Genomic DNA, 20517 nt, shown 5'->3' with positions numbered 1-20517 from the left:
GTGGCCCGTGTTCATTCCTGGGCTGGGAACTGAGATCCCACACGGTCCCCCGGACGCCTCAGCCAAAGGGAGTCTCACAAGTGGCCGTGTCAAAAACCTCTACCCTAGAGGTTTGTTTCGATTTGTTCAGACCTGAATCAGAGCAAAAATTTTAACAAGAGGCTGGAGTTAGGGTCACTGTAAAACATAAGATTCCAAGGTTTTTAATGACGAAATGTCAACACTTGGGTCTGAGCAAAGCAGGAGTGAAGCTGTAGTCAGGTGAGCGGGTTTACCCCACCAGTGAGGAGGATTTTCTCCTGGGCACAGAACCAAGGCCGCTGGCATGGGGGGAGCCATGGCCTGCTGACCCAGCCCAAAGGGAGAGGGTCGAGGAAGACGTGTTGTCACTAGAACAGAGAATTCCAAAAATTCATCTCTTCATGTGCGAGAAAAGTTTGGAATTAACTGTTCCATGAAGCAGATCTCAAGTACAGCAGAAACTGGCCAAATGATAACAAATTTTGCCAAATTTGCTTAAAAGGAGTATGGCTTAAAACCTGATTTGTGGGTTTCCAGGTCACTTTGTCACCACTCTCCTCTATCACAGAAGTACTGTTTGGACATGCTATAGAAAAATGAGTTCTCCAAAGACAAAAGCTACAAAAACACTTTTTTTTTTTCATCTTTTTTTTGGGGGGGTGCTGCATTCAAGGCATATGGAGGTTCCCAGGCTAGGGGTCCAACTGGAGCTGCAGCCGCCAGCCACAGCCACAGCCACGCCAGATCCAAGCCACATCTGTGACCTACACCACAACTCACAGCAACGCCAGATCCTTAACCCACTGAGCGAGGCCAGGGATCAAACCTGTAACCTCATGGATACTTGTCGGATTTGTTAACCACTGAGCCACAATGGGAACTCAAAAAAAACACCCTTTTTATCAATAAAGCATTTTAAAGACTTCTCCTAAATGGATTGAAAGCCATATTCTAAGCAGGGTTCTCCACGCCTGGACAAATACCAGCTTTGGAAAACCTGCTGAATCAGAATCACCCAGGATGGGGGTCCCAGAACTTAGAGGTGGAATATTTATTTCCTACTCCCACTGTTGTAAGTTACCACCAACCTAGTGGCTTAAAACAACATGAATTTATTCTCTTACTGCTCAGGAGGGCAGAAATCCCACACAGGTCTCAGCAAGGCTGCCTTCCTTTCTGGAGGTTCCAGGAGAAAATCTGTTTCCTTACCCTTTCCAGCTTCTAGAAGCCGCCCCCATTCGTCAGCTCACGGCCCCTTCCTCCGTCTTCCCAGCCAGTGAAGGTGGATGGAGACCTCCTCACGTCACCTCACTCGGACCTCGTCTTCTACCTTTAAGGTGATTATATTGGGCCCATCTGGATCATGCAGAATGCAATCAACATCTCAATGACCTTAACCTAATTACACCTGCAAAGTCCTTTTTGACGGTAACACATTGTTCTCAGGTTCCCGGGATTAGGGTCTGGACGTTCTGGGGGAGGACTATTATTCTGCCCCCTACGGAGGGTTAAATCTCCCCCAGGTGAATCTGAGCCAGCTTAGGAGTTCCCGTCGTGGTGCAGTAGAAACAAATCCGACTAGGAACCCTGAGGTTGCAGGTTCGATCCCTGCCCTCGCTCCGTGGGTTAAGGAGTTGGGGTTGTGGTGAGCTGTGGTGTAGGTCACAGACGCAGCTCGGATCTGGCTGTGGCTGTGGCTGTGGCTATGGCTGTGGCTGGCAGCTACAGCTCCGATTAGACCCCTGGCCTGGGAACCTCCATACGCCGTGGGTCCTAAAAATACAAAAAAAAAAAAAAAAAAATTAAAATCCAAGATAGCTTGTTCATGCTCAGTCCCTTGAGAACCACTGCTGGATGTCAATGGCTCTCTCCATCTCACATCCCAGGCTTGATCTCCTTCTAATGAAGTTCTTGTGCTGAGACTGTGACTCTCCAAAGCAAAGCACACACCCCGTTGGGATGCCAAATCTGAGACAGGGGAGAGGTCCACCCACTCAAATTTGTTCCTAAAGAACCAAACTTCTGATTGCCTCTCTTGAAAAGCAAAGAGTTAACAGTGCCTCAATGTAGGCGACACAGATACATTAACAAACAAGGTTCTGCTATGGCTCCCAGACCATCCCGATTGCTGCTGCTCCGTGTGGTGGGTAGATCCCATTAGGATGGATCCAGAAGCTTCTTTGATTTTTCTCACTCATCCATTATCTCTGTTCCTGACTAAATGAAGGAGGAGAAATGGTGCTGCTTTAAAAGGAATCAATCTAGGGGAGTTCCCGTTGTGGCTCAGTGGGTTAAGAACCCGACTAGTATCCATGAGGATGTGGGTTCGATCCCCGGCCCTGCTCAGTGGGTTATGGATTGCTGCTGTGAACTGTGGCATAGGTCCCAGGTGTGGCTCAGATCTGGTGTTGCTGTCGCTGTGGAGTAGGCCAGCAGCTGCAGCTCCAATTTGACCCCTAGCCTGGAAACTTCCATACGTGGCAGGTGCAGCTCTAAAAAGAAAAAACTAAAATCATAAATTAATAAATAATAAAGAAAGAAAAGGCCTCAATCTGTTTTATCAGACTAGAGAAAAACAGTGAATTCGGAGCTGTGAGCAATTCCACTACTCACATAGTTATGTAGCTAGAATATGGTGAGAGGTCTGTTAGGTGACGTGAAGTTTGTGTTTTATTACATTTTGCACTAGAGTTTCAAATTACCAGAACATTTGCAGAGAACTAATTTACATTTTTTTTTACCCCAGGAAAGTAGTGCACATTGAAAAAAGAAAAAAAAAAAAAAATACTGTGAAAGGAACTGGACCTGGCAAAGTAATGCCTTGGCTGAGCTGTTGGTGTCTCACAGGTGATGTTATCCAAGACTGAATAAGCCAGATTTTGGTAAAAAATAAAATACTGCAGACTGATCTGCCCGGACCATAGAAGTGACACTTAACAGATGTGGAGAGTATAAGCACTTCCCTGTAAAGAGCTAAATATTTATCTTGTCAAATGTCAGGGAACAAGAGATGAATGAGTTTTTTGCTGGAGAAGGAAGAATTTGAGTTGGCCGGGACCTGGTCTCTGAGATAAGAAGAGCCCTGGAGGTTTTCTCTGTGGAGAAGTAAGCTGGCCTTGGCCAGGCAGAATGAGCACCAAACCTGCTTGCCCAGGTCATAGTCTACCTCCTCTGGGAATGAGATGGCAGATCAAGACTTCCTCTGTCAATGCATGATTCATGCATATTTCAGTGGATTTATGTTAAGGCCTTTAAGCTGAAATTCCCAAGGTGTATCTCCTTGCCAAACAAACTAATACATTATGGTACTTTTCTAGTTGTTGCAATGATTTGCCCTCATTGTTCATTAGCAAAACCCTGGGTCTCTTGAATCATTCATGTCTCAAGAATAACCACAAAAATGTATTGTGATCAGAGACAAGGGTCTCAGCCCCACAAGGAAGGAGATATTGACCTAGCCACGGAAACCCCCGTCCCATTCCTATGTAAATGAGGGGTCCGGACAACTCATTTTTTTCATGTGCTGATCCTGCATGTCATTAGTATCCTCATATATAAATATTTTGCGATTACCCAGACCATCTGGCAACGAGGCTGCGAGGAAATCTTAATGATATTGGACATATTGTTTTTCCCGGTGTACAAGGTAATAAATATCCTTTCATTATAAATTATATGCTCTTATAAAAGATACAGATAACTGGAAAGGTTGAGAATTAAAGAATCTAGTCGAATTTCTCGACAATAATCTTTTCATTCTTTTATAGGCATGGTGTCTATTTTTGATTCTTTAAATATTGTCTTACGTACTCACATGTTTATCTTAAATGTGTTACTCTGATGTTTATTCTGGGTTATATTTAAAATAGTGGCTGGAGGTGTTCCCGTCATGGCGCAGTGGTTAACGAATCCTACTAGGAACCATGAGGTTGTGGGTTCCATCCCTGGCCTCACCCAGTGGGTTAAGGATCTGGCCTCACTCAGTGGGTTAAGGATCTGGCGTTGCCATGAGCTGTGGTGTAGGTCGAAGATGTGGCTCAGATCCCAAGTTGCTGTGGCTGTGGTGTAGGCCAGTGGTTATAGCTCTGATTAGACCCCTAGCCTGGGAACCTCCATATGCCGCAGGAGTGGGCCTAGAAAAGGCAAAAAGACCAAAAAAAAAAAAAAAGAAAAAAAAGAAAAAAAGTTAGTGGCTGAAAAATTACAAACTGATTATAGTGACAAAAATTTTACGAGTAGAATTTTAAGTCATCCTTCAAAACTGCATTCCTGGTCCCCCTCCATATTTACAGCAATGTATATAAAAACAAATAAGGGATCAGCAATAGTTACAAGAAGGGAAAACGAAGAAGGCAAACTTTCTAGTAGGAAATTATATTTACATAAATTTGGTCTTCATGTCTTCCTCTTGAAGGCTCTCATCCCATTTCAAATATTGCTTAACCTTGATGATGGATTTTTTTTATATATCAGTCATTGACAGTTTGGCTTAAGACCTATACTCTTATGGCCATTTCACAGATCTACGATTATTGGATATGTGTTGTTATTTTCTGCCTTGATTTAAAATTACATTGCTAGCTCTCTTTGTAAAAAGTATTTCAAACGGCAGAATTTTTATAATAAATGTTTACCGAGTGTCACCTCTTACAAAAATGAATCAATTAATACTCAATAAAAATTATAGTATTCAGCTTATGGAGAAATAAAACAAATTATGTTTATCTTTATAATTGCTAATCTCTCCTCTTTTCCCTCAAAACAACACAAAGGACATTTTTGTATATCATTTAAAAGATGTTCTGGAGTTGCCATCGTGGCGTAGCGGAAACGAATCCAACTAGGAAGCATGAGGTTGCGGGTTCAATCCCTGGGCCTCGCTCAGTGGGTTAAGGATCTGGCGTTGCCATGAGCTGTGGTGTGGGTGGCAGAGGCGGCTCTGATCCCGCATTGCTGGGACTCTGGTGCAGGCCGGCGGCTACAGCTCTGATTAGACCCCTAGCCTGGGAATCTCCAAATGCTGTGGGTTCGGCCCTGAAAAGACAAAAAAAAAAAAGTTCTAACAACACTGTGGAATTTTTCTTGTTTTCGTGAAAAATGAAAATGATTAAAAGTTGCCACAATACAGTAGAAAACAGAAAAACCACGTACCTACAAGAATTCACTAACACATCCGATATCATAAACTAGGAGTCTACATCATAAACTAGGAGTCTAGATAAGACAAACCCTCCCTTTCAAGTGGATATTATACCAATGATATATACCTATCAAAGTCATTGTAAGAATCAAATGAGATAACTATTTTAAAAGCTGTGTTTTTACAAGCAGTTAAAAGAATAAAGCAATATTCTTTTAAATGTACTGGGGGAATATTCCTAATAAGCATTAGATGTTTTATACTATACTTCAATGTGTATGTGTATAACGTAGAACTTAAATTAGAACCACACACCATTCTTAAAGCATGAGAATCAGAATCTATATCCCAACTGTTTCATAGCCTCCAGAATCTCTAATTTATACATTCCTTGAGTTCCCCAAAACATAGACTTCAGCCAAGCTCCTAATAACATGCCTGATCCAGGAGTTCCCGTTGTAGCGCAGTGGTTAACGAATCCGAGTAGGAACCATGAGGTTTCAGGTTTGATCCCTGGCCTTGCTCAGTGGGTTAAGGATCCGGCGTTGCACTGAGCTGTGGTATAGGTTGCAGATGTGGCTCGGATCCCAAATTGCTGTGGCTCTGGTGTAGACCAGCGGCTATAGCTCCGATTCCACCCTTAGCCTGGGAACCTCCATATACCGCAGGAAGCAGCCCTCGAAAAGGCAAAAAGACTAAATAAATAAATAAATAACATGCCTGATCCAGTGTCATGCTACACAAGCAGGAAAGGGAACCATATTTTCTAAGTTAAGAATTAATTCTCTTGTTTTACTTGTAGGTAGAGTTGAAAGATGCAAGTGGTGTTTCTGATCACTTTCCTTTTGGTCTCAGCTCACTGCACACCAGTAAGTAACCTTTTAATGTCTATTTCTGCAAATCAGCCTTGGTTTGTGCATTCGACTTTTACTTAACCCTCAAAAAAACAAAACAAAACCGATCATTGGAGTCCAAGCCACAATCTCCATTTTAAGTTTCTTTGGAGCTAAAAGTAGCTCTTTCGATCTGTTTCAAAAGATTCCATCAGAAAAGCAAGAAGTTTGAGTCAAGTGCAGTGGGGACACTCTGGCTTCAATCTTGGCCGAACTCTGGAGTTGCTGGGGAAACTTTAAAAAGTCCTGATGTCTGGGTCCCTCCCACCCACCAAAGTCTGACTTAATTGGCCTGGGGTGGGATCCAAGCAGCAGGATTTTTGGAAGCTCCCCAGGGGATTATTCCTCTGGGCAGCCAAGGCTGGGAACTACTGGCTGAGGGTGTGGCCATCAGAGGGCGCCCTGATTGCTCTGGAGAAGCCCTGCACCAATCGGAAGCCAGAGATAGTAGGTTTAGCAACTAGAGTTCAGCTTGTTATTGTGAATGAAGATGAGTGTGAGGAGGCTGAGGGAACCACAGTCACACCTTGCACACATTGCGAGTTTGGTTCCAGACCATAGCAATTAAGCAAATACTGCAGTAAAGCAGGTCACATGAGTTTCTTGGTTTCCCAGTGCACATAAAAGTTCCTTTTACACTCTATCATAATCTATGTGTGCAATAGCCTTATGTCTACAAAAATAATGTGCACTTTTATTTAGAACTACTTTATTGCTAAAAAATGCTAATCACCACCTGTGTCTCCAGCAAGTCGCAATGGTAACATCAAAGATACTGAACACAGGAGTTCCCGTCCTGGTGCAGCAGAAATGAACCTGACTAGTATCCATGAGGATGCAGGTTCAATCCCTGGCCTCGCTCAGTGGGTTAAGGATCCGGCGTTGCCGTGAGTTGTAGTGTAGTTTGAAGATGTGGCTTGGATCTGGCCTTTGCTGTGGCTGTGGTGTGGGCTGGCAGCTGTGGCTCCGATTTGACCCCTAGCCTGGGAATCTCCATATACAATAGGCACCATCTTAAACAAAAAGACCAAAATAAATAAATAAATAAATAAAAATAAAGATACTGAACACAGATCACCATGACAAATACAATAATAATGAACACATTGAAATATTGTGATAATTACCAAGATGTGACACGTAGACACGAAGCAAGCAAATGCTGCTGGAAAAATGGACAATAGTCTTGCTCGTTGCAAGATTGCCACAAACCTTCGATTTGTTTAAAAAAAAAATGTAGTATCTGTGAAGTGCGATAAACGAGGTATGCCTGTATTTGAGATAGTCTTTTTCCTGTTAAAAATGTTTGTGACTGATGATAACATATGCAAGGTTTGTTTGCTTGTTTTAAAAACAAATTTTCTTGAGGTGGGCCCGGTGCCAGGATCACGCAGATAACAAAACATAGTCCCTGCTTCCCAGGAACTCAGAGTCTTAAATCTCCTGGTTAATTTCTATTATTATCATTCTGCCTATTTCCTCGGTCTCCATACGCTGCCTCTTAATTTTCATAGGTACGAGAATATCATTCTGGAATTCGCGATGATTACTTCTTAAACTGGATGGTAATTGCTTTTTTTTTTTTTTAACCTAAATATTAGGAATGTTTGCTGTTCCTTAGGGAGATACAATTTAGGGAGAAAATATGTGACATTTTCAAGTAGTAGTATTTTTCAGGAACATAAAGTATGATCAAAGAGCTTCTCCAAAGGTAAAAATGAAAACTCTAAGGTGGGAAGATCCTTCTCTTTCACAAATAAGGGGATAACCTAGGTTCAGAAACCTCTTTTACAAATTTAGCATAATCTGAATTAAATAATCTAAGAGTTCTCGTCGCGGCTCAGTGGATAATAAACCCAACTAGTATCTGTGAGGACGTGGATTTGATCCATAGGCTTGCTCAGTGGGTTAGGGATCCAGCGTTGCCATGGGCTGTGGTGTAGGTGGCAGACACAGCTCAGATCTGGTGTTGCTGTGGCTGTGGTGTAGGCCGGCAGCTACAGCTCCAATTACACCCCTAGCCTGGGAACTTCCAAAAGCAAAAAAAAAAAATAATAATAATCCAGAGCCCAGAAATCACCAGACTATTTTGTTTTTGCAACTTAATATTATGTCTTTCCTTTTCAGAGGCTCCATCAAAGAATGAAAACATATAGACTATTACCGCATCACTTGGTAAACTCATTACTATGTCCATTATAATTTCCAAATTCTTCTTCCACTTGCATGTATTAATCCCTTTTAGAAAACTTTATTTCAGCTGACAAATATCTGTTTTCTTTGCCAAGCAAGCTCAGAGACAAAGCTACATTCATTTTCGGTACTCATCTTTAGCATTTTTCAGGAATTATCTTTAGCCTAGATTTTTGATCTGCAGATTGTGGCCTGTTGGTCTATTGCTTGCTGCTTTGCACTTTCCTGAAGATGCCAGGAGCATTTTTGAAAGCTCAGGTGTCTGCTCAGAGGGCATTTCCAAAGCACGCAGCTCTCTGCTCCTCACCTCGGCTCTCAACTTCCTTTCCTTCCGGAATCCAAATAGAAAGGCAGAGATCAAGACCTGTTTCTATGAGCTCTGGTTGTTTTTTCCTAGAGAACATATCTGGGAAGGTTTCATACAGATGCTCAGCTCACTCCTAACTCCCTTCTCTTCTGTACGACTGTCCACCTTACATTCTAATCTTCTTTACTCTCAGAGCTTCATTTTCGCAATTTCTTCTTGGAAGACTCTTTTTTTGCCCCAGAATTTTAAAAATATCTATTTGAACTGAAAGAGTTTGCTAACAATTAAATGTCAGGTAACTGTTTCTTTTTCCCCCCCTTGCAGTACCTTCAGAGGTTATATGAATTCTTGAATGCCTGTGTAAGTTTTCATTTTTGATTTTTTTTTAAATCATTATCAACACTTGAAAGAAGAATGGAGGTTCAGGAAAATAAAGGGCAAGACACAGGAAATGTTAGATTATGTTTGAGAGTTTGGTCATTACAATCCTGGCTGATTTCCCATTTCTATCTTATTTTTAATAAAACTGTAAATGAAGAATGTTCCACACACTAAAACACTGCTAATTGAAAGAACTAAACATGAATTTGAAAAGCATTACAATTTTTTTTTCTTTTTTCTTTTTTTGTCTATTTTGCCATTTCTTAGTCCGCTCCCACGGCATATGGAGGTTCCCAGGTTAGGGGTCTGATCAGAGCTCTAGCCACCAGCCTACGCCAGAGCCACAGCAACTCGGGATCCGAGCCGCGTCTGCAACCTACACCACAGCTCCCGGCAACACCAGATCCTTAACCCACTGAGCAAGGCCAGGGATCGAACTCGCAACCTCATGGTTCCTAGTCGGATTCGTTAATCACTGATCCACAACGGGAACTCCTACAATTTCTTGAAAATGTCGAAAACAGTTAGTAAGCAAAAGTCCTCTCCAATTTTCATTACATGTATCTTACTAAAAATAGTTAAGAAACTTCAATTTTAAAATCACATACATGTTTATATATAAAAATATCTGGAGTTCCCATCATGGCTCACAGTGGTTAACGAATCCAACTAGGAACCATGAGGTTGCAGGTTCGATCCCTGGCCTTTCTCAGTGGGTTGAGGATCCGAAGTTGCCGTGAGCTGTGGGGTAGGTTGCAGACGCGGCTCGGATCCCACATTGCTGTGACTGTGGCATAGGCCAGCGGCTACAGCTCCAATTAGACCCCTAGCCTGAGAACCTCCATGTGCCTCAGGTGTGGGCCTAGAAAAGACAAAAAGACCAAAAAAAAAAAAAAAAAGTGAGAGGAAATTATTTAAGAAATCATAATTTCTGGAGTTCCCCTCGTGGCTCAGCAGAAACAAATCTGACTGGCATCCATAAGGACGCAGGTTTGATCCCTGGCCTCGCTCAGTGGGTTAAGGATCTGGCATTGCCATGAGCTGTGGCGTAGGTTGCAGACACGGCTTGGATCCCGAGTTGCTCTGACTGTGGTGTAGGCTGGCAGCTGTAGCTCCGACTGGACCCCGAGCCTGGGAACTTCCATATGCCATAGGTGGGGCCCTCAATATAAAAAAGAAAAAGAAATCATAATTTCTTTCCATTGCCTTCTATTTTTCAGCTCTAAAATGTCCATTTGAAGCCAACGTTACTGTCTTATTTTTTAATTCCTTGAGCATTTTAATCATAGTTAATGTCAGTGGCTGATAACTGCACTGCCTGGCTCTCCGGAGGCTCTGCTTCTATGACCTACTTTTTCTTTTCATTAGCAGTTGAGTCTCGCTCCCTCCCGCCGCCTCCACTGTGCATCATTTAAGCTGAGTTGTTTTTGATGGAGCCGTGACCGGGGCTCTTTTGAACATTGTAGAGACAACTTGAGGTTCTGTATGAAGTTTCCTCCAGAGAGAATCTCCTTGCATTTCTCTTGGTCAGCAGGCCTGAACTCCACGCTCACAGAGCGCCTTGCCTGCTCTGGAGAGGGCGATGATCAGAGCAAAGGGCCCTGGTTTGCTCTTTCTCCTGAGTGAGGTCTTTGGGGTTCCAGCCCTAAGCCTAGTTATTTCCCAAGTCTCCTTTCCTGGGGCAGCTCCTAAATTTGATCTTTTCTCCCCCAGCCCTGTGAGGGCTTTTGTCAAAAGTTCTGCTCAGCTTCCAGCCTTTTCCTTTTTCGTTTTTTTTTTTTTTTTTTTTTTTTTTGGTCTTTTCTAGGCCACACCACAGCATATGGAGGTTCCCAGGCTAGGGGTCTAATCGGAGCTGCAGCTCCCAACCGACGCCAGAGCCACAGCAACGCCAGATCCGAGCCGCATCTGCAACCTATACCACAGCTCACAGCAACGCTGGATCCTTAACCCACTGAGTGGGGCTAGGGATTGAACCTGCATCCTCATGGATACTAGTCGGATTCCTTTCCGCTGAGCCACAACGGGAACTCTTGATTTTCTTTTTAAAGATCAAATACACACATTTGAAATTTCATCGATTAACTGTCATACACACAGAGACCTAGAGGGTGATATGAATAAAACGAAAGAAAAACAATGGTATTGGTTGAAAATTCTCCCCTCTTAACTATATAAACTGTAATGTATTTTTTATTGTACAATTCGTAGCTATGCAATAGTTATATATTGAGTATTTATAAATGCATTTTTTTGGTCCTGATTTTTGTTTTATCAGTGGAAACCACCGATCAACAGAGCGACTACCAGAGCCCCCATGCTGCCGTCACCACCGAGAACAGAAATTGCTCCTCCTCTGACTCCGAGGCCCCCAGGCCCTTTCACCCCAGACAGACGGGGAGACACGTGATTCATGAAGTTCTGCAGGGATTTCAGAGCGAAAGGCAGCTTCTTCCCCCGCATCCACACCACAGCTGACGATCCAACACAGCAGCTCTCTGCTCCGTGTCCCACAAGGGACCCTCTTCTGTATCCTGGCTAAAATGGCACTTCATTAAAAATGTTTCTGTCACTACGATATTCCCAAGTGGAATGATATTTCCCATCATTATCAGCCTTTAAAGAGAGATGGGGAAAACGAGCAAAGGAATCGAGGGAACAGGATCTCTTTTTTCCTGGGAAGCCCTAGGCGTAGCTAAAAATCAAGAGGTCCTATGACAAAGGAAGAGGGCAAGAGGATACTGGGGTGGTGGTGGGTGACAGGACTGTCTCCAGGTGACATCCAAGCCCTTGAGAGACCACTGGGATGTTTCCAGCAAGAGGAGATGGTATTCTGACCCTTTTAACTGGGACAGAAATTTGATGAAGCTCAGGGGAAATGCACCTAAAATTTCCCCTTGTCTTATTTGGGAGGCAGAGTTAGCAGTTTCTCCCTAATCACAGATGTGCAAAGAAAAGGGAACAAGAGGAGTTCCTGTTGTGGCTCAGTGGTTAAAGAATCCGACTAGGAACCATGAGGTTGTGGGTTCGATCCCTGACCCCGCTCAATGGGTTAAGGATCTGGCATTGCCGTGAGCTGTGGGGTAGGTTGCAGATGCGGCTCGGATCCCGAGTTGCTGTGGTGTAGGCTGGCAGCTACAGCTCCGATTTGACCCCTGGCCTGGGAACCTCCATATGCCACGGGTGCGGCCCTAGAAAAAGCAAAAAGACAAAAAAAAAAAAAAAAAGAAAGAAAAGAAAACAAGAAAGGTTTTAGAGCTGTTACCTCTTCTCAGTCTCTATAAATATTCAGTCTACTTTGCAGGAAAGAGAATGGTAACCTTTGCATCTCTTAATTGAGAACAATGACCACAGTCTCGTAGTCCCTTGGGAAGTTTCCCAAAGGTCTTTCCTTTCAACTGGTTGCTACAGGGCTACACCTAGAAATCAAAGGGAATGGATCTGCAGAGGGGAGGACATGCACCTATTGCATAGAAACCAAAGCCTCAGACTTGGAAAGGACAGTAAAGGCCATTGGGCCAACATCACCTGGAAGCTTGTTAGACATGCACAAGAGGGCTCGGCAGGTTAAGAAACCCACTAGTATCCACGAGGATGAGGGTTCGATCCCTGGCCTCGCTCAGTGGGTTAAGGATCCAGCATTGCTGTGGCTGTGGTGTAGGCCGGCAGCTGCAGCTCTGATTAGACCCCTAGCCTGGGAACCTCCATAGGCAGGATGTGATCCTAGAAAAGTAAAAAAGAAAAGAAAGGAAGGAAGGATGGAAGGAAAGAAATGCACAAGAGACCAGGCTCCACTGGGGACACGCTGAAGCAGTGTCTGCGTTTAAACAGAACCTCCACTGTTCCTGCAGAACATCGGTGGGATGGAGACAGCTGCCCGAATACCTCCGTCCACACCGCAGAGCCCTTCCGCAGCCATTTCTGGGGTAACTTTGATCTTGGAAAAGTCATTCTTTGTATGGAGTTAAGATGTGGTCCCACTTCAACTCTTTGGGGTTACACCAGATAAATGCGGCATGTTTTCTTGATGCTAAGCCTTCAAATAAATAGCAGCCCTGAGTTCCTCCTGGCAAATCAACTCCAGTCCTCCAGCCACTGTCTTCATGACATGGTTTTATTCTTCCCAATATCCCAGGGGTCGTCTCCAAATATTTTCTAGTTTTCTGTTGTTTTTTTCTTTTTCCTTTTTATGGCCACACCTGCAGCTTATGGCAGTTCCCAGGCTAGGGGTCGAATCGGAGCTGCAGCTGCAGGCCTACACCATAGCCACAGCCACACAGGATCCAAGCTGCATCTGAGACTATGCTGCGGCTTCCAGCAACACCAAATCCTAACCCACTGAGAGAGGTCAGGGATCAAACCTACATCCTTCTGGACATGATTTTGGGTTCTTAACCTGCTGGGCCACAACAGGAGCTCCAATTCTCTAGTTTTTATATTGTCCGCACCCTCAGTGGTGGTTTTTGAAACTGCTGGTAATAACCAGAGATGCGATCTGGAAAATAACAAAAACCAGGATGATTGTCTCCAATATTCTAGATCCGACATTGGTTAATATGATCTAGGCCCCCAAGTGTCTTCTGGGGTAACCACTGAGTCCTTTTCACACATTGTTAAAAACATGTTTGAAGTCTTCTGTTCTTGTCCTCTTGGACTAAAAGACAGGACCTTATAGTTAACCTCACCAGATATTTCTTTTCCTTTTTTTTTTTTTTTGCTTTTTAGGGCCATACCTTCGGCACATGGAGGTTCCCAAGCTAGGGGTTTAATCAGAGCTGTAACCGCCGGCCTACACCACGGCTACTGCAACGCCAGATCCAAGCTGCATCTGCAACCTACACCACAGCTCACAGCAAAGCCGGATCCTTAACCCACTGTGTGAGGCCAGGGATCGAACCCACAACTTCATGGTTCCTAGTTGGATTCATTTCTGCTGCACCATGATGGGAACTCCCACACACAGATATTTCTAATCCCGGTCCAATCATTAATATCTTTGAGTTCAGGAGTCCAAAGTACAGTCTTAACTCTCTCTGTTCACTCACCTATACACCACTGAACAATTTTTTTTTTTTTTTTTTGGTCTTTTTGCCATTTCTTGGGCCACTCTGCAGCATATGGATATTCCCAAGCTAGGGGTCGAATTGGAGCTGTAGCCACCGGCCTACACCAGAGCCACAGCAATGAGGGATCCGAGCCGCATCTGCAACCTACACCACAGCTCACGGCAATGCCGGATCCTTAACCCACTGAGCAAGGCCAGGGATCGAACCCACAACCTCATGGTTCCTAATCAGATTCGTTAACCACTGAGCCACGACGGGAACGCCCACCCACTGAACAATTTTACGTAACTCAGTTCCAGGCACTGAGGAAACAAAGAGAACAAGGCAGCCTGGGCTTCTGTCCTCGTGGGATTCTCACTGCTTTGATGCAGTATTTGCTATCCCTGGGAGGGGGGTGGGAGCTGTGAAAAATAATAAAATAGGAAGTTCCCTTTTGTGGATCAGTGGTAATAAGCCCAGTTAGTATCCATGAGGACACAGGTTCGCCTGGCCTCACTCAGTGGGTCAAGGATCTGGTGTTGCAGTGAGCTGTGGTGTAGGTCGCAGACTTGGCTCAGATCCTGAGTTGCTGTGGCTATGACATAAGTCGGCAGCTGCAGCTCCGATGTGACCCTTAGCCTTGGAACTTCCATATGTCGCAGGTATGGCCCTAAAAAGCAAAAAAAAAAAAAAAAAAGTTGACAGTACAGCAGATAACTTAAGGGCTGTAGATTAGTTTCATGACCAAAGTACTGAAAACAAATAGAGGACTTGGTAAAGCAAATATTTACATGGCTGATAGAGTATATTACATGTATCTTGATAGCTGGGGCCTGGATGGAAACACCTACCCAGAACCTCCCCGCCCTGGCTCCACTTTGGAATCATCTGGGACCTTCAATACACCAAAGTCCCATCCCAGACCTACTTAATTAACATTTTCTGTTGCGGAAGGAACCAGGGCATCACATTTTTAAAATGCCTGGGATGGTTCTAATGTGTAGTCAGGCTTGAGAACCAGGGCTCTACATGGAATATCAGAAGTACCTCAAGGCAGTTCCTGTTCTGGCACAGCAGAAACGAATCCAACCAGTATCCATTAGGATGCAGGTTCGATCCCTGGCCCCCCTCAGTGGGTTGGAGACCTGGTGTTGCCGTGAGCTGTGGTGTAGGTCACAAATGTGGCTTGGATCCCGAGTTGCTGTGGCTGTGATGTAGGCCAGCAGCTGCAGTTCTGATTCAACCCCTAACCTGGGAACTTCCATATGCCATGGAAACAGCCCTAAAAATTAAAAAAAAAAAAAAAAAAAAAAATCTGAGGATGCTTGTCCCTTACATGAAATGGCCTAGAACTTGCATGTAACCTACACAATCCCCCCATATACTTTAAGTCATTTCTAGATGACTTATAAGACCTAACACAATGTAAGTACTGTGTAAATCCTTTTCACACTGTATTGTTTAGGAAATGATGACAAGGAAAAAAGTCTGCATCAACAGAAACAAACACAGACTTTGAAAACAAACTTAAGGTTACCAAAGGAGACAGGTGGGGAGTGGGGAAGGAATGACTGGCCAGTGGGGACCTGCTGGGTAGCACAGGGAACTCTACCCAAATTCTGTGATGGTCTGAAAAGAAAAGAATCTGAAAGACAATAGGGGTGTGTATGTTTATAACCAAATCACTTTGTCGTACAGCAGAAATCATCACAAGCTTGTAAATCAACTATACTCCAATGAAACTTTAAAAAATGGGAAAAAAAAGTCTGCATATATTCTGTACAGATGCAACCATCACTGGCCTAACTACCTAGAATATGTTAAATTTCTTTCAACTCCTACAGATTGTTTTTGTTTAATGACCAGAAAAAGAAATACATGGAAAACCCAGAATATTTAAAATACGAGTAAATAAAGAAAATATAATTATAGAGAAAATATATTCACCCATTCACACAACACACACACGCACGCACGCACGCACATGCTGTGATAACACTCACCCAAACCCTGATTCTTCTTTGATGACCCTGGTGTGATGGTAAGGCTCACAACAATTGCTGTATGGTGCCTACGGTGCCTACAGTGCCCACGTGGTGGACTGACATCAGGCCAACCTGAACCTTCTGACAACCTCAAAAGGATCATTAGAAGCCTGTTCTGATTGCACACGCTGACACACTGAAGTTGACGCTTTGAAGGCGGCTTAATAACAGAACCTGCTGCAATTCCCCTTGTGGCTTGGCAGGCTAAGAATCCAACACACTGTCTCTGAGGATGGGGGTGATCCCTAGCCTCACTCATTGGTTTAAGGATCCAGCGGTGTGTGAGTTGCACAGACGCAGCTCAGATCTGGCGTTGCTATGGCTGTGGTACCCATAGCACAGGTGCAGCCTTTACAAGAAGGAAAAAAAAAACAAACCCAAAGCTAAACAACAACAGTCAGGACCTGCTACAGGAAAGCTACGCCTTTTTTTTTGTATCACCAAACAAGTTTTACAGTGATTCTGGGAGCGTTGTTACCCTTGGGTTCATTAAATGATTATGTTTGAGAATCAAATCCTTCAACATTCACACCTGTTAAAAACCTCTACAGGCTTAGCCACACACCTAAGCCAGTAAGTCCCATTTAACTGATTAACCTCCTCCTCTCCACCAACCATGGCTTGGAACCTCTTCCTGTCTAAGAGCCTTTTCCTGGCACCGCTTATCTTCAGATTCCCAGCACTCCATATATACGGTCACTCTCCTCACACAAGCTCTACACCATCACTTAAAAAACAAAAGCGTTTTGGAGTTCCCGTCCTGGATCAGCGGCTTAACGAGCCCGACAGGAGGACACAGGTTCAATCCCTCTCTCAGGGGATAAGGATCCAGCGCGTTGCCGTGAACAACCAGCTGTGGTGTAGATCAGCAGCTGCAGCTATGATTGGACCCCTAGCCTGGGAACGCCAAAGACAAATAAAAGCTTTAAAAAAAGACTTCTCCAAACTGTAAAAACCAGATAATAAAATTTTGGGTCCACAAATACCTGCAAAAATCATACATACATGACAATTGAAAAGGACACAATCAGAAACAGATTCATTTACACAGTTTAAGGCCCTTTTAGCGATGCCATGCTTTGGCTCAGGACAAACCTGCTGGATTGATGTGACAGGCTGAACGTCCAATACCTCCACGTCCCAACCTCAACACTTGTATTATACTTGGCAGAAAAAAAAAGTGCCGGGTGTGGATAAGAATTGGGGTATTCTTGAAATAACCACGAAAACCACCAGATAGACCCTCAAAGCAAGAAAAGAAATACAATATGGTAGATTTCAACAAAACCACACATTCACAGATAATCAACCGGCCGATCACAGTGTCAATTACGCACCAATCTTTTTTTAAACCAACACCAAACCAGGGGAAAGCGCGAACGCAGTCCCCCACTACCACAAATTATGCAGTCGAGTTTCCCACATTTGGGGAAATCGCAGGGGTCAGCACACCCGGAGTGCAATGGGTGAGCCTCGCCCTGGGAAAACCACCTTCGTGATCATGGTATCTCCCCTGCCAGGTAAGTATGAGTTGAGAAAGCTAGATGGCACCTTACCTTCAGAGGCATACCACTTTAAACATAAGATCACTTTTATCCTGCACACTCTAGGTGCACTTACTTGTTAAATAAAGAGTTTTCAAGCTACACTTACCATTCAGCAATATTTTGGTACTTGAATAATAACAAAAATTTTAGGAAATATAGGAAATATAGGTGTAGCGGGAGTATGACCAGCAGCCATTGCGCTTATCTACATATTCCACACCCCTTTTGTGATCTCACCGCGTCCTTTCTCCCTACCTTTGTTAGGGTGCAGTTCAAATAAAATTTAAAGGTAAAGACACTCTGCAGATTTAAAGATAAACAATATAAATTAGCTCCTTCTTTCAGGGGCCTGGCGCAAATGACGTCTCTGTGATATCTTGGCGCCGTTCAGCAAGCCGCTGTCTTTATAGCTAGAACGGCAAATCTGAAAAGAAGAAAATTGGCAAAACTATCCAATCCTTGTATTGATAAAAAATATGTTGACAGAGTGAAGCTTCAAGCGCAAGTACAAAACAAGTTCTCTTTCAAATATGCGGCGAATGTGCTTCCTAACCTGAAAGGTCAGTTGCACAAATGCTTTCTTTGAATTCGAGCAAACTAGGGGTAAAAGCTCCCTCAGCGCCCTCTCCTACACACGCTTCTGGAGGAATCTGCGGAGCCCCCTGTGAGTGCGGTGGTGGCCCTCTGCCGCGGGAAATCAGCTTCGAGATCGGTGTCTCCACCGTCAAGCAAGAATACATTGTATTTCGATGTATCCTTTAAACTGTCCGGTGCTCAACGCTTCCAGCTCAGGGGCACGTTTCCTTTATCCAGGGACCTTTGCAATCCAGAAAGAGATTGCTGAGAATCTATGTTGCAAAAAGCTCTGAGCCCTCCTAGACGCATACTAGTCTTCAGAGGGTGCACATCTTGTCTCAGGCAACGGTTGCAAATTCACATTTCCACGTCCCCATAGTAAATATTGTCAGTGTCCCCAATCCTCTCCTTCCTTCTTCACTGTGAATTAGAGTCGGAGTTTCCAAGGTTACCTGTTCAATGGTCTCTCCCAGATAACTAGAACCAGGATTCTTCTGGTATTCTCCCCTCAGACAAAATAAATTAGCCAGAGTTTTATATCTTTAAAACAGGAAGAAATAGTGCCTTTTTTTTTAAATCTTATTAAAGGTTAACAAGAATAACCAATGAGTTTCCTGGTGGCTCAGTGGGTTAAGGATCTGGCATTGTCACTGCTGTGACTTGGGTCGCTGCTGTGGTGAGGGTTCAGTACTTGGCCTGGTAATATTTGCATGCCACAAGCGTGCCCACCACACCAAAAAAAAAACTAAAAAGAAAGAATAACTGAGAACACAGAGGTGTCTGAGGTGGAGAGAGGCACAAAAGTTGGGGAGGGACTCTAACGTGAGATGCAACTCTTTCTGAAATCAGACCTTCTGACAAGCCACCAATTTGATTTTTTTCCAGACTATCTTCCACAAAGAAAAAGATATTATGTAATAGAGATAAACATATTACACACATATACATGTACACAAACATGTATGAAGATATAATCTATAAGTGAACTATCTACATTTTGTTTTGTGAAATAAAAGATAACCTGGAAATCTGGCTGGGAAGCACAAAGGGGATGTCTAGACACTAGACTACACTTACCATCAAACCTTAAATCCAAAACAGCCCTTTTCAGAAGGTTTGTGACTAGCAGTAGTGCTTTCTTAAATAGCAGAGCTCTTAAAGATCCCGTAGTCTTGCAAGGCTAGATTCAATATGTCACAAGAACTTCATTGATACTGGCCTAGTAATCAAAATATTTATCTAAGACAGTCTGCCTTAGAGCAAGAAGGTAACTGTCCACTACCTTGTAACTCAGGCAGGTTAAGAGAAATATTAGGGAGAGTTCCCATCATGGCTCAGCGGTAATAAATCTGACTAGTATCCGTGAGGACGCAGATTGGATCCCCGGCCTTGCTCAGTGGGTTAAGAATCCGGCGTCGTGGTGAGCTGCAGTGTAGGTCGCAGGCTCAGCTTGGATCCTGAGTTGCTGTGGCTGTGTTGTAATGTCTGATTCATCCCCTAGCCTGGGAGCTTCCATATGCCAAGGGTACAACCCTAAAAAGACAAAAAAAAAAAAAAAAAAAGTATTAGGGCTATAATCCCAGAAGACTTGCAGACCTGAATATCCTTGGAGGAAGGCACATTTGATTAGAAAAATATAAGGAAATATGTGTGTGAGTTAAATACTAACATAAATTAGCACAGAGAAAGTGGAGATGTTTCTTAGTCATTTTACAAAGGTTGAAAATCAGTCTCCCACCAAGACCAAAGTAGACATCATGATTTCGCAGATTAATCTTGTTTTTTTTGCGTGTGTGTGTGTCTTTTTGCCATTTTCTTGGGCCGCTCCCGTGGCATATGGAGGTTCCCTGGCTAAGGGTTGAATCGGAACTGTAGCCACCGGCCTACACCAGAGCCAGCAACTTGGAGTCTGAGCCGAGTCTGCGACCTACACCACAGCTCACGACAACACCGGATCATTAACCCACTAAGCAAGGCCAGGGATCGAACCCACAACCTCATGGTTCCTTGTTGGATTCGTTAACCACTGAGCCACAACGGGAACTCCAGATTAATCTTGTTTATGAACAAAAATGTGACTCTTAACTAAATCTATAAAATCTTTATGAACTGAAGCTAGTAAGGTATTCAAAGAACATCAGCAATAACTAAATAGCGTTTGCACCAAGCATAGAGGACTGGAGCGCATAGCAAGTACGCTCTACACATGTGCAGGGTACACATTTGTGTGCAGGGTACACATTCGCTCTCTAGAAAGCCCTGCTGGAGGAAATTCCCTTGCAGGACTGCATGCAATGCACACTTTCTGGTACATTTCTATGTGCCCACCGAGCATAACACTGGAGTTTTGTGTTTCCCTGCAATTTGTC

At 43.7% G+C, this 20517-nt stretch overlaps 1 protein-coding gene, 1 long non-coding RNA gene and 1 other non-coding gene across 15 annotated transcripts in view; 1 reads left to right on the top strand and 2 right to left on the bottom strand.

Annotated features, from left to right (window-relative positions):
* Positions 1-1340, bottom strand: part of LOC106504694 (uncharacterized) — a 40523-nt gene extending 39183 nt beyond the window's left edge. For all 13 annotated transcript variants that reach the window (XR_014812740.1, XR_014812739.1, XR_014812737.1 and 10 more), the window contains exon 1: positions 1231-1340. This is a non-coding gene — a long non-coding RNA (uncharacterized LOC106504694). The remainder of the gene's footprint in view (positions 1-1230) is intronic.
* A 4621-nt stretch (positions 1341-5961) lies between these two features.
* Positions 5962-11512, top strand: LOC146400873 (endotoxic shock protective protein U9-ORF-like). Its single transcript, XM_084972520.1, has 5 exons — positions 5962-6030; positions 7569-7619; positions 8182-8229; positions 8879-8914; positions 11214-11512. The coding sequence occupies exons 1-5, from the start codon at positions 5977-5979 to the stop codon at positions 11343-11345; spliced, it is 321 nt and encodes a 106-aa protein (XP_084828646.1). The 5' UTR covers positions 5962-5976; the 3' UTR covers positions 11346-11512.
* Positions 11513-17389: 5877 nt separating this feature from the next.
* On the bottom strand, positions 17390-17553 carry LOC146400872 (U1 spliceosomal RNA). Its single transcript, XR_014813932.1, has one exon. It is a non-coding gene; the product is annotated as a U1 spliceosomal RNA (small nuclear RNA).
* Between the last annotated feature and the right edge of the window lie 2964 nt (positions 17554-20517).

Source organism: Sus scrofa, chromosome 8 (assembly GCF_054392235.1).
Source record: "Sus scrofa isolate SSC_HxYL_T2T_F1_AM1 chromosome 8, Sscrofa_HxYL_maternal_Yorkshire_Landrace_v2.0, whole genome shotgun sequence".
In the NCBI taxonomy this organism is placed as follows: Eukaryota; Metazoa; Chordata; class Mammalia; order Artiodactyla; family Suidae; genus Sus; species Sus scrofa.
Note: the sequence above shows the minus strand (reverse complement) of the source record. Positions and strands in the feature narration are given on the sequence as shown.